The 13,816-nt window shown below is 39.0% G+C and overlaps 1 protein-coding gene across 2 annotated transcripts in view; it reads left to right on the top strand.

Annotated features, from left to right (window-relative positions):
- Positions 1-441: 441 nt before the first annotated feature.
- kif26ab (kinesin family member 26Ab) overlaps positions 442-13,816 on the top strand; it is a 72,860-nt gene continuing 59,485 nt past the window's right edge. For both annotated transcript variants that reach the window (XM_056768373.1, XM_056768371.1), the window contains exons 1-2: positions 442-653; positions 916-1,152. In XM_056768373.1, coding sequence (XP_056624351.1) covers positions 600-653; positions 916-1,152 — 291 coding nt within the window. In that variant the 5' untranslated portion in view covers positions 442-599. The remainder of the gene's footprint in view (positions 654-915; positions 1,153-13,816) is intronic.

The raw sequence follows: 13,816 nt of genomic DNA, 5'->3' as shown, positions 1-13,816 counted from the left end.
GCCAGACATTAGCACATGACATATTCAGACAAGCAGCGGCAGTAGTCTACATCATATTCACATCAATAGACTAAAGCAATGAATTGTAATATAAAAGGTGACGTAATTTATGTCAGAACCCGGAAATGTAAATGACCAGTTAATAGCTTTGATGATGTGACCGTATGTCGGGTTAAGTTATTTTAAAAAAGATTCGTTGGGTTTAACATTAATTTGTTTCTCATTTACCTCTAAGTGATTTATTAAATGACACAAGCTTGTTTTCATGTTATTGTGTAAATAGGAAGTGTAAACTAACTGCACAACCACCGCATTAATAGCGCATGTTTGTAAAAGTTGCAGAACACTCAAAGCGCGCAGCTCCACCCCTCCAGCTAAGTGACCGAGCAGCGCACATTGACAGCAGTCAAACAAACTTCGACTACGAGTCGTCATGGGATTACAGAAAAGCCAATCTTCACCACGGGAGTTAAATCATGCTTATTGTTTTGCGCTACAAACAACTCTTCAGGAACTGCGTCCCTAATCCATGTGCGTAGTACGATTTTAGAAAAAGTGCGGTAAGTGCACTATTGAAAGTTTTAATCATTTAAACTGAGATGGATTTAACGAATGGGGATTCACATGGAGACGTCCAGATCAGCCGATCAACTGTAAGTCCTTTTGTAAACACGCTAGGATGTTATTTTCCTTGAAAGTATCTTAAAGTTGGGTCACACTTTACATATTGTTTAAAGTGTATTTACAATATTAGAACGTTAGAATTATTAGCCTGTGATTACTTGTAAGTAGAGTAGTGGCTTGCAACCACCCAGATAATTGTTATGAATATAGTTTCAATGGCAAGTTTAAATACATCAAAATCTGTATTTGACAGATGAGCATTTTATAATATGAATGTTTTCTTTACACAAGGTTGAAGGCTGTTCGAGTGGAGAGTCTTCGTTTTCACTCGAGCTCAGTCCAAGGAAAAGACTATCAGTGGAGGAGGAAAGGTGCGCCAGTAGACCACCACCTGAAGGCGCAGGAGCGGTGAGCGTCTCAGAATCGGACAGGGAAGAGACGAAGGCAGATCTGTGCAAGCAATGTCAAATGACTATAGCTGAACTAAGGAGACAAGCCCTTGCTCTTGCCGACCCCTCTTCCTTAAAGGTCAGTCAATAAGAAGCATTATTTTTATGCCATTGCAAAACAGCAAACACATCCAAGTCAGGGAAAACCTTTATCATGTTGAACAATGTTCTCTTTAGAAGACCCGCTTTAAAACACGCAGCAATGCATGACTATGATAAAGATCTTTTGTGAGTTTCAAGTAGCACTTGACTTTCACCTTGGCCTTTGAAGTGCTGAAAGTTTTTCTTTGTTCCATTCTGTCACTCTGTTCTTTTCAGCGCATTGAGAAAGCTTTTGGGTCAATGAGATGGAATTCACGGTTATTGCCCCTTGAAGACCGTTTTGTGTAAAATCTCATAAGCTGATGAAAAGTTGACACAAATAAGCCCCGTCTTTCTAGGTTTATGACACCCTTAACAGAAAACCGATATCGCATTCAGGTGCCTATTCACAAAGTTTACAGAGTCATCAAAAGGTTAATCTTTTTACTATACCTTCATAGAGAGCAAATATTTCAACAACCTTTTTGTGAAGACTGTTAAACTGTAGGCTTTGTTGTTCTTTAACATGATTACTTAGTTAGACTTTTTTCACATTTACAGTCTGAAATGCATATATAGCATGTTTTTTGCTTGACCAAGGATTCACCATGGCACTTCTTAAAAATGCTCTGTGAATCCCATCCTTGCTAGTTGTTTGATTTATGGTCAAAGTGATGATGAAATCCCATCAAGCTGGAGCTAGAGGGTAGGAATGAGATATGAGAAACTGGGAAACTGTGATGAGCCTGCCAATGCGGAAAGTATAATGAAAAGAGAGCAATTTGAAAGAAAAATGAAAACTATTAAGAAAGCACTCAATGGACTAAAAGTTGATTCAGAATTCAAATGAGCTTTGCAGATAAGCATCTAGTGTAGAGTTTTCATTCAAATAGTGGGATTTTGTGATCGGATAGAACTTGATGTCAGTCCCTTAGTCACAAAAGTGAAAGTAAATCCACAATCTGACAACCAACCCCCCAAAGACCAATTCTTGTTCTGTCATAAATACCACTGTATGAAACTTTCGACGTCTCCACCCGTGCATGTAGTTTTCCTGAGTGTTGGAATTCGCAAACCGCAACACCATCCACCATTGTTTGTTTACAGTGACTCGTTCAATCTGTTCACTTCCTAAAGCCAAAAAGCGACTTTTCTCATAACCTTCCCTTTCGGGAGTTCTTGACAGCTTCTTACTTTCACACACTATATTCGTGGAGGGTATGAGAGTGCCAGTCTTTGAGAGTCTGTGAAGAGGAGGGGGTATATTGGAAGTGGCCCATTGTTTTAGGAAACAATGCTTATCTCCCCCCGTTCGTCGACATTGGGGGAAGAAAACAGTCGAGTGGACTTGCTGTGGAGTCTGTGGAGGAAGTGGAGACCCAGTTGACCTTCATCACGCATTCAAAGTGTTCCTGTATACCCCTTACCAAATTCCCACCACAGTTAAATATAGGCTGTCGACTTTATATTGTTGTCTGACTTGCTGCTTGGGTTAGCCGCAGGTTTACCCCTCCTCCTTGCTTTCTTTTGTGGTTGTGTTTTAGGAGAGATCTCAGGCTTAGGTAGGATTACAAGCCCTCCGGTTTGCTTTGAACCCCCCCTCAAGTTCTCCGCTCTCCTGGTTACCTCAGGGGATAAAAAAAGGCCTTTGTATCTGTTTGCATGTGTATGACCTTGCCCCACCCCAAAATGTGTTTTTGGGAAGAGTGGAAAGTGCATCCAGCGCATACTAATATACCCACTTATTCTCATTTTAGGTCACTAGAAGTAGGATCATCCCAAATTTGACTGCCCAGTTTCACCATAGCACACTGGTCCGGGTGGTCTGCTCCAGGTGTGGGGGATAAAGCGATGGGGTCAAGCCGGAGAGGTTGCGGTTCTGTCAGCCTCTCTGCTGATGTTTTAATAAGGCTGAGCATACATTGGGAATGGGAGTTCTGGATTCCCCACAATATAGGAGAAGAAAGGATGCTTTGTCCAGATAGAGATGTAGGGTGGTTACCTGACCTTAACTTCTAGACTGATGGTTCTATATGAGAAGCTACAGAGGCTTACTGTTTATAAGATCTTGTAGAAGATTTGTGCAGGCGTGGGTGGGATATATTCTAGAATTCCTTGTTTAAATTGTTTGTTTTTTAACTTTTTGACCCAGCTGTTAGAGTTATTTGCCCAGAGCCAGCATGTATTGGCAATGAGAACTGGTGTCTATGTTTTCTAAGTTGGTTTTGTTTAGTTATTGGAATGCATTTTCGTTTGTAGTGAAAAAAAAACTATGCAGACTTTCAGGTAGAATCATCTGTAGCCAGATTTTGTACTATCAGCAAAAGTTTGATTGCACTTTGTGCATTTCCCATTGAGTAATTTGCATATGACTAATTGAGCAGCGAATATGGGCAGTGACACAAAAGACTCATTTTTACTATACCTTTTAGTACACATTTAAGTTTACACTGAGATGCAACCCCAGAGTTTTCTAGCTAAAATGGGGTCTGCAGCATTTACAGTTACAAACTGAACTAAAATGAATGCCTATGTATGGTCAGGGGCAGACTCTGACCTCCAGCATACTATTAAGTGCAGTTTAGAAACCATTTCAGATGTTAAAAGCCGTCTAAAGGCATTCTGAGATAATAATTAAAAAATTGGTCCAGAGTGAATCTTTTTCCAGAAAATGCACGGTCAGCATCGCAGCCCAACCAGCGACAGGTCGTTTCTTTACGGTCTTCTGCCAAGCACACGCTCACAGGCGGCAATTAGTCTTTCTTCACGCCCCACAGCTTTTAATGGCTTCTCTCTTTTTCACCAGGTTTGCTTTGAGACCACGCCATCCTTTGTTTTATTATTTATTACCGATGATTCCTCTCCTGATATCTGTGAGGAATGGTCTCTCCTCTTCAAACAATAAAGAAGCTCTCCCCTATGTAGTTCATTCACTTCAATGTCAGAGCACTTAACACCTGAACAATGCTGAGGATGGAATGCCTGGAAGCTTAACACAGGACAATGGACAAAGTCTTCATTGCCTACAATGATTGGCACTTAACTTGTCACAAAGCTTCAGCACACAACAAGGGGCCGCTTTAGCACAGTTGACGCGACTCTCGGTTTTCAAGTGGTCAACGTTATCCGTAAATTATATCTCTTTTACAATTAACAATTAACTGGTAAGCATAAACTTGAGAAGCCTAAACTCTTTCATTCTAGTGGCAGTCAACTTTGGTTACAAGATCAGTCAACAAAATTGAAGGTCATTTGCACCTGGGTTTCAGCAATCTAACAGAATGGAATGTATAGACTTACCGTTGATGGAAGACTAGGTATATGGTATCACGTTTAATAAGAATAAGATTTGCTTGGGGGCAGTCATTATTTCATTTTCATTGTCCAAAGAAAGGCACTGAAACGGCTGTCATCAATTATAATGGTCTCATAATGAGGGTCTATAAGTTCTCTGTTGTGACATGTAAGAAGTCTAAAGTCCATTCACAGGGCAGGTCAAAAACACCTGCATCCTTCTGCCCATCGAATGGTGCATGAAACCTTAGACCATGGTTGTAATGAGAATACTAACCTCTCCTGTGCTATCAGTCAACTCTCCAAAGTCCCTTGTGACCAGCCCCCTAAAACCCTGGGAGAATTATGTAAAGGGAACGCTAGATGGATTTGCACTTTGGCTTTCATTAAGAGCACTTAACCCCTGCAGCTGTGTGTGGATATGTGCATACGAGTGACACTGGGCTCTTAATTGTTATTTGAAAGGTCAGTTAGTGTTGCCACCGTGGGACAGAATTGTATAAGATGGGTGGACCGGCACGATAAGACTGTTTCTTCTGGCCGTTAAGTAGAGAATTAAGATGGCGATCTTTTACACACTGTGACCCGATTGTCACATTTAGTTGGTTGTTATGTAAGTCACTCATACTCTGGTTTTTATTGCATGCCTTCGTTCAGAAGTATTATGAAAAATCTCTGAGGCTTGAAAGGACGTGGCATTTTAAAGCAGATCCAGATTAAAAAAGAAAAACCTCTAGCTCTACGCACATCACATTTATACTCTCGCCTCTTGTGTGTCAATAAGCCAAGCATTGTCATCAGCAAATCAGAATTTCATTGCATTCCTTGGAATGGTTATAACGATGACTTCAATTATTTCCTCACACCCCAGCAGAGAAAAGGTTCTCACGAGAAGCGAGGCTGGTTGGAGGCCTACTGGAAGTCCTGGTTTGACTTGCTCCCATTCTTCACTCTCAAGCCTGCAGGGGAGGTTTGCCTCGCATGCCACATCATTCACTATAAATCACTCAGGTTTATTACCGTTAATAGTTTCACATTCATTTCGGTTCATGTTTTAGTACTTTCGTATACCTGGAGTGTAAAAGAAATTCAAAGGAGTTTATCGGAACGCTGTGACGAAACAGGGGCGTATGGAATCTGAAGGACTATTTTTCTGTCAATCACACCTTATTCACCTGCCTGTTTTGACATTTTTTTGGGAGGGAATCTTCAAAGAGAATTCATATTGATTAATGCTAATTGGTTTCTTTCCAACACCGGTTAAGATGTTAAATATTCTGTTTACTATCGCCATAAACGATTGACTAGTAGTGTTTTAATAATGGTCAGCAGTGCATGTCCTGGTTTGCCTCTCAGAGGTTCAGGGCTCCAAATCTAGAGATTTAATGCACACTGCTCGCACATTCCTTTTAACCTTTTCAACCCTGACACCCAACCATGTAGGAAAACCAGAATGTAAACTACAGGAAAATGATGGGATAGACACAGCCAAGTACTACATTGCATTATAGATGTTTACTCTAGTGGTCTCTGCTATCTGATTTCCAATCAGTGGAGGTTTAAACTCATTGTTTGCCTATGGGCTGTGTCACTGTTAAGCTGTTAAAATCCCCTGATATGACTGATAAGTTCTACCTACATGGTCCTATTCTCTGTATTATTCTTTTGATATAATGACAAAGCACCTGCTGTGAACTTGTCTTTTTTTTGGTTACTGATATAGGCTAGTACAGTACATAGGCTACAGGTGATTGTTTCAGACATGTTGATTCTCACAGTTAAACAAAACATTTGTCTCACAGGAGGGACATTTGGCTTTGGGTTTTTGAACACAATGAATTTCCTCCTTTGTCCTCTAGAGGCACAAAAGCTTATCTTTTGAAAGCTCGTTTGTTCATTTGTTTTATGGGGGGACCATTTTTTGTCATGGTGTGAGTGTATTTATATTTGGCCAGTTTAATCAATACTTTGTCCTTTAATTTAAGTATTCATTATTATTTACTGGCATTTATTTGGCATAGAAGAATCTAAATAGAGTAAATCGACATGACCACATTAACTATGGACATATTCTAAATCTTACAGCCAAAAAGTGATAAAAAAAGCATTTATTTTTTGATGAAGAATTTTAAGGGATACTCTACCTCCAAAATTAAATTTTTGTCTTAAATGTACTCCCCGTTCCGCACTCCTCCCAAGTTGTTCTAAAGCTGTATACATTTCTTTGTTCTGTCGAACACAAAGAAGGATGTTTGAAAAAAATGTTAGCAACTGACATTTCTGGGACATTGACTACCATAGTAGGAATAATTAAAATACTAGTCAAAGGTGCCCTAGAACTGTTTGCTTTCCTAAATTCTTTAAAATATCTCATTTTGAACAACAGAACAACAAAAAAAGATACAGTAATTTTTCCTATGGTAGTCAATTGTGACTCAGAAATGTCAGTTGCAACCATTTTTCCAAATATCTATCTTTCATCAGAACAAAGAAATGTATACATGTTTGGAACAACTTGAGGGTGAGTAGATTATGATAGAATTGCATTTTTGGGTAAACTGGGTAAACTCATTTTTCAGATCTGCTATCTTTCATTGAAAATGCTACATGGTTTAATATTTTGTTTTAATAGAAACATTTTCATCACATGCTTAAGCATGACTAAAGTGTCAGAACTTAGGGACACTTGTACCTTTTGATATCCATAAAATGCCCCTCTGTGTTTACTGTATATGACATGATTGTGATCATGAGTAGGTTGGATATATGCAGATGAAGGGAATTCAAAAGCCACATTGTTGGCTCTGCAGTGCCATAAAGGTTAAAAGTGAGAAGAAACAGACTCAAAACAGAGTTCACACTTCCTAGTTCACATCCATCCCTCCTCTTTCTGTATTTTATCCCAGGCTGGCAACAACAGAAGGAAACTTCTCAATGTTTTAGGGTGTGACACAGGAAACAGGCTGAAGGGGGCCTGAGCTGAAGGCTGTGTGTATGTGCACAAGTGAGTGGCATTTGTGTTGGCTGTCTAGGAACCCACATTGTGAATCTGTGTAGAAAATAGAACATCCAACAATGTTCGAAGCAGAATAATTGCCATTCTCTTACCGTGCCTTTCTTTGTCCAGTCCTGTCTGCTATTAAACTAAATGTCAGGGTGACTGCAGGCTAGCAGATGAGAAAAAAAGCATTTGTTGTTCCACACTGACTCTCAATATCAAGATCTCACAACAATCTGGTCAACAGCTGATCGGCAGACTGCCTGTCTGACTTTGCATTCGTAGGCTAAATTAGTAAATATACGTACATGGCGTACGCTTTGTTTTTGTACCTTTTTATCTTAACTTGTAACTGTTTTAGGAAGAGGCTAATTCTTATTCATTTTTGGAAGATGTGAATCGTACCAAAACATGCATTTATTAGAAAAACCCCATACTGAAGCCCCATCCCTAAACCTAAAATCACTGATGCAAAAGCAAATCGAATTTTACAATTTCATACCTGTTTCTAAAATAAATATATTAAAACAAGAAAAAATGGTGTTAGTGAAACTCTTTATTTAGTTCTGTAAAGGTCTATGTTTTCTTATTTCCATTGGTTTTTGTTTATTGGACATAAGAGGTGGGTGTGATTAAACCTAAGTCTTCCCAAAGGAATTCTGGAAACAGCCTTTTTGTCTGCCATGAATGAATACAAACCCGAACAACTGCAAACTTTTTTAGCAAGCAACAAGCTTTCTAAAAAAACCAGTCAGTTTGGCCTTGACATCAGTGACACTGGCTCTCATTGTGAGCTCAGCATGTCTTTGTATTGATGGAATAGATGTAAGTTTGGGAGGATCTCCTGTGGTGTTTGGCTTGGCGTGTGTGAGCCTGATATGAGAGTGTGTGATGCCTTCTTAGGATGCCCTTATTTATTCTTCATTCTGGAGAACTCATGCTGATATGTGCCCCCATAAGTCTCGGCATGAAAATGCCAGTCAGAGTTCACACCTAACTTCATTTCATGCTTCACCGTCTTCTTCTCGCGTCTTTGTGTTGGTGTGTTAACGTGTGTATGATTTTGCATTAAATTATGCTGCTTTATCATGGAAATATGATACATTTTTTGTTTTTGAGTGTGTGTGTGTACATTCAGAATTTATTCAGGGTTTTCTATAAGAATTGATTTATGGAAATGTTCCTCTCAAAGAGATATTTACTCAGCCATTAAAGTAAAAAATAAAGGATTTGTCTCACTTTAGAGGCTTCAACAGTTCAACAAAAGTCACTGCCTCCAAAGGTCTTTGTCAGTCTGGATAAAAGTTACATTACTTTGTTCATCCACATTTCAACATTTAAGATTCTTGTTTACATTAATTTATTTGGTAATTACATCTACTATCGAAAGCAACTTAAAGTTTTCACCGCATTTTTTCTGGGAATCAAACCCATGCTCTTGGTGTCATTACCACTATGTTTTACCAGTTAAGCTACCTCGCTGTTTTGATATAGCAGGCTTCATGCCAGGATATTCTAATCTCTTCTTTATGGACTTGTAATTAGATTGCATCTGCCTTCTTCTCACGTTTCTCACTTAAACATGCTTTTCATGACAAAGAGCAGATAAGAGTCACTTAAGCTTGTTGTGGTTACTATCTCTCTGTTATTTCTGTTTTCCTGTGTTTATCGCTCTTTTGGTGATGGACATGCAAAGCCTTGATAATTTGTAACATTGTAGAGGATCACACTTTAGCGTAATTTGCCTATTATTAATAAGGGCTTAATGTTCTTTAAACTTTCATTAGGGAAGATGACAGCTGAGAAAATGAATCACTTGCATGTCTTTGGAGTGCTGCTAGAGAGCCACATCTGCCCTTATTTTGTTAAGGTCACAGTTCACCTACAGTTAAAGAGGTTTTAGAACAGAACAAGTCACTACCATTAATGCTTCATTCTGTTAACTACTCAGTGTTTAAAGTATTTTGCTGTAGATATACAGATTAAGTTGATATGTAGCAGCCTATCTGCGCAATTTTAAAGGTCCAGTGTGGTTTTTAGGAGGATCTAGAAATGCAATATAATATACATAACTATGTCTTGAGAACTGTATAAACACCTTACACAATGAAGCGTTATGATTATATTACCTTAGAATGAGCTATTTCTATCTACATACACCTCGGGTCACCTTGCATGGTATTCGCCATGTTGTTTCTACAGTAGGCCTAAACGCTCAAACTGCTCTACAGATTGTGTTTTCGTAAATACGTTATCTCCTCCTTCAAAGAAGCGAAATACTGACCACATTTAAGTTCTGCGCAGCCATCGTAGTGCTTCGAAAGGCTTACCACTAGATGGCGCTAAAAACTCCACATTGCTCCTTTAAGCTTTGACTTAGTTATCTAATTCTTTTTCATAGATACATTTTTTAGCATCTTTATATGGATAGGACAGTTGAGAGTGAGACAGGAAATTATGGGATGAGAGATAGAGAATCGGAAGCCGGGAAAGAACCATGAGCTGGGATTTGAACTCGGGTCTACTGCACAACATTCCACTGGACCACTTGGCGCCAACTTCTTTTTCTTAATTTTAACATTGTATAGTCAAAAGTGCGCCATTTAACCGACCATTCTTCTAAAAAAACAGCAAGGTATGGACTTAAATGAATTGTTTAAATAAAAAAACAGATGATAAAATGTGTGGGTATAAAGTTGTGAATGCAATACAATGTGACCACCATTGTTTGAGCAAACCACCATATTATTATAAACCACACTTTACAAACTATAAAATTAGTAGTGTCACTAGTTTTAGTTAATGTAGTCGCCCATCACCTATTTGTCATAGCATTTGTATATTCTGTCACACCAAACTTAATGACAAGCACCATGAGAGGACACAACAGATGCTTCACACCACATCTCTGATAACTTGGGGCAATTTTTTGTGTCAAAGCCAAAGTAATCCTCTGGTTCGTCTGAAATTGCATTCATTTTACTGTTTTCTACGTCCAAATCTTTTATCATGGCCATACTAATGACGTCACAACACAAGGACTCTGTATTATCCCATCTGTTACCATAGCACCATTTATGATGTCACAATGCTATCGTCCGTCTTCTGACCTGAAGTTACTCGCAGGCTTTTATGATGTCAAAACGACTGCATCCTCCTGGAGAACTTGCGCTTTACTCTTGCAGCTTGTCAGCTATTTTACCTCACGCCTCTCTTTATGAGCCCCACTGCAGCCTTTCCCACAGACATCAACCGTTTTCTGCTCCTCTGTGTAAAAGCTTTACAGAATTGGACACTTAAACAGTGCAGCCAGTGCTTACACACCACACTGCGAAGTCACGTCTTTAGAGCAGTTACTGTTGCAAGTTATGTTTGATCCCTCTGGTCTTTTCATGAAAGGAGCAGTTTAATTATCAGTGACGCTGCTATTAATGCGGGCTTGTTATGTTGTTGTAAAGGGGCATTGGGTGGTGTTGAGCAGTCTCGTGTTTTACTTTCCCACACTGTCTGAGCCAGCAACCGTAGGCACAGCTATTTCTGTTTTACTCTTTCATGTTCCCTGGAAGTGCCACTAACGAACTCGGCTTCATTTTTTTACCGTATGGTATTTAAATCACAGAGTAGATTTGAGTGCCAGACTTTGTAAGATATCCTCTATAGCCTTTAATCTAAAATATTGACTGGTTGAGATCCACTAGTGTATCAAATACTTGTCCATTTGTAAGATAATAGAAGGCTTCTATATTTATTTCGTAATTTTATTCATTTTTAAATAAATCCAGCAACCTTGCTGAATGTGAAAGTGAAAACAGCTCATGGACATGACTGTGCTTTTTAAAAATGGATTTCAGTTGTGTACTTAATTGGGAGGTTGATTTAGTCGTATTTAAGGATATTTTTGCTCATTTCTATCAGCAACACGAGTTCATCTTGCAAAATACTAAACTTTATGTGAAATTGCAAAAGCTATGACAAGAAATGGTTATAAGGTGGCACATTTCTCTTAAAAATACCTATAATTGTACTATTTATTATGTCATAGTAATACAGGGTAGGATTCATAAAAGTGCAGTGACTGAAAAATATCTGAAATAAATGAATTACAGGTGACAGGTATAATATCAAAAGGGCTGGTTAGTCCCCAACAATATTAGGAAGTTCCATACTGGCATACGTGCGTTGCCATATTTCAGATGAAATCTCTGAATTGTCATCTCATGATGTCACCACTTGATGTAAAACCACCATAATTTGTTATTCCCAAACATGATTTATGATGCCATGTGTACAAACTTGGAATGGAATGCCTTTGAACCTTGAGGTCTACATCCAACACTACTGTGGACAACTGAGAGCCCCCAGTGGAAGGGGATACACTTAAGAGGTGCACCTGTTTCTATGACCTTGGTCAGATTCCTGCCGACGTTTATGGCTCTGCCTTCAGGGGACGGGAAGTTTGGAGAAACTACTGTCCAGCCAGATTGTCTGACTCTCGGCTAAATTCTAGCTCTCCTCCCCCTTTTGCTGCTCTGTTCTGGCCGTGGGAAACTCATCCAAGGGTGGACACGTCACTCTCCGCTGTCCACTAGATGTTCATACTGCATTACAAAGCATGCATGAGGTGCACAAGATTACACATATTGTGTTTTTGTAAAGACATTGCTGTTGCAGTGGGTTTGGCATTATTGGAGCTGTCAAAGTATGAAACAAACATTTCTTTGTTTTCATCGAATGATGTTATTGGCTAGGAATCCTTACTGGCTCCTGACATCACTATGAATAATGGATATGCTGTATTCTGTGTTCCATTCTATTCTATATAGACAATTTTAGTATTGGTCATAAACTTCAGGTTAGCGGTTTAAATAAAAGTTGAATAATTCTTGCTCATAAGTTTTGAACATATCTACCAAAATAGGAATAATTTATTTATGTGTTTATTGAGTGCAACATTCAAATCCCTTTGAGGGTAGAAATAAAATGTGATTTTTTATTAGATTAGATTAGATTAGATTCAACTTTATTGTCATTACACATATACAAGTACAGTGTACTTGTATATCTGTTTTGATGGTCGTGTGAGGGATTCCATGTATGTACTCTCTGCACAATTCTTAATTAACTCTTGAACAATGGACCAGTGAAGATCAGAGAGGCAAGTGAGCTTGTTGTATCTTCTCATGAGCAGCTTCCTGAACACATGAAAGGAACACACACTGCCCAAAAAAACACGTGTGGAGAGAGGAGGAACTCCTGTCAACACCGAACTATGGCCTTCAAAGTGAATGCCACCCGCCCTGCTTCACCCCCTACCCGTACATGCAGACAGGCGGATACATTCATTAGAATGCTTTAAACTCACACACCAATGCATAAATAGACACACACACATACACAACCCAGCGACACTTGCATGTATGCATTGTTCTGTTTTTGTTTCTTTTGTTTGCACCGTCCGTCTGTTTATCACGGTCTAGAGTAGGGTTGTCATTATACCAACATTTTTACACCACAGACTGCAAAACTGAATATATTGACCACACTCTTTACTGTTTAATTTAGAATGATAAATATTATTATAAATATTATTGCCAAATAAAATCAGTCATTTGCAAATTACCTCCATGTTCTGGGATTCAAATTGGGAGTGCCAAATAAAGTGGCGACTGGTAATGTTACGTTTTATTTACTCTGGGTTTGCAACAATGCATAGCTGTGAAATGCGCTATTTAAAGAAATAGGAATTTGATGGATTTTACTGTCCAGACAGTAGTTTTATTTATTTGCTGTTGCATTATTGTCACTTGCATGAGTTGATCACACATGATCAGTGATCATCCATTTATTTGGGTTCATGATGGCCTGTATATATTTCTTTCGTGAGGTTCATGAGTATTTGACCTGCAATCTTTGATTCAAGGTAGAAAAAAATCTGACTGCCTATAGTCCCATGTTAAAGTGATGTATAGAGGTGTCCTGGCATGGCTTTATATCCCTGTTTTCTGGACTTTGGAAACAAGAATAGGATTCCAGCCAACACACATCAATACAGCGATTTCCTATTCGCTCATTTCCTGTTTTGACAGGAAGCAGAGGAAGATAGCTTGCTCACACAAACAGAGAGAGCTATAGACCGCTGGGTAGTGCAGCTAACTGTCCTCAGGTAGTTCCACACACAGGCGTTGGCTGCTAACTTACACCATGTTAATGAGACTGGCCTGCCGCATGTGTTTAGGAAAGGAAGCATTTGTAGGGAATGCTGTTAATCATTTCTGAAGCGTGCCCTCCTTCCTAGGATGCTCTTTTTGACCCGCACACAATGCGGCGATGTTGAAAGCACCCGATTCTTTTGTTTTTCTCATCACATTCC

Source organism: Triplophysa dalaica, chromosome 15 (assembly GCF_015846415.1).
Source record: "Triplophysa dalaica isolate WHDGS20190420 chromosome 15, ASM1584641v1, whole genome shotgun sequence".
Taxonomy (NCBI): Eukaryota; Metazoa; Chordata; class Actinopteri; order Cypriniformes; family Nemacheilidae; genus Triplophysa; species Triplophysa dalaica.
This window is presented reverse-complemented; position numbering and strand designations above follow the sequence as displayed.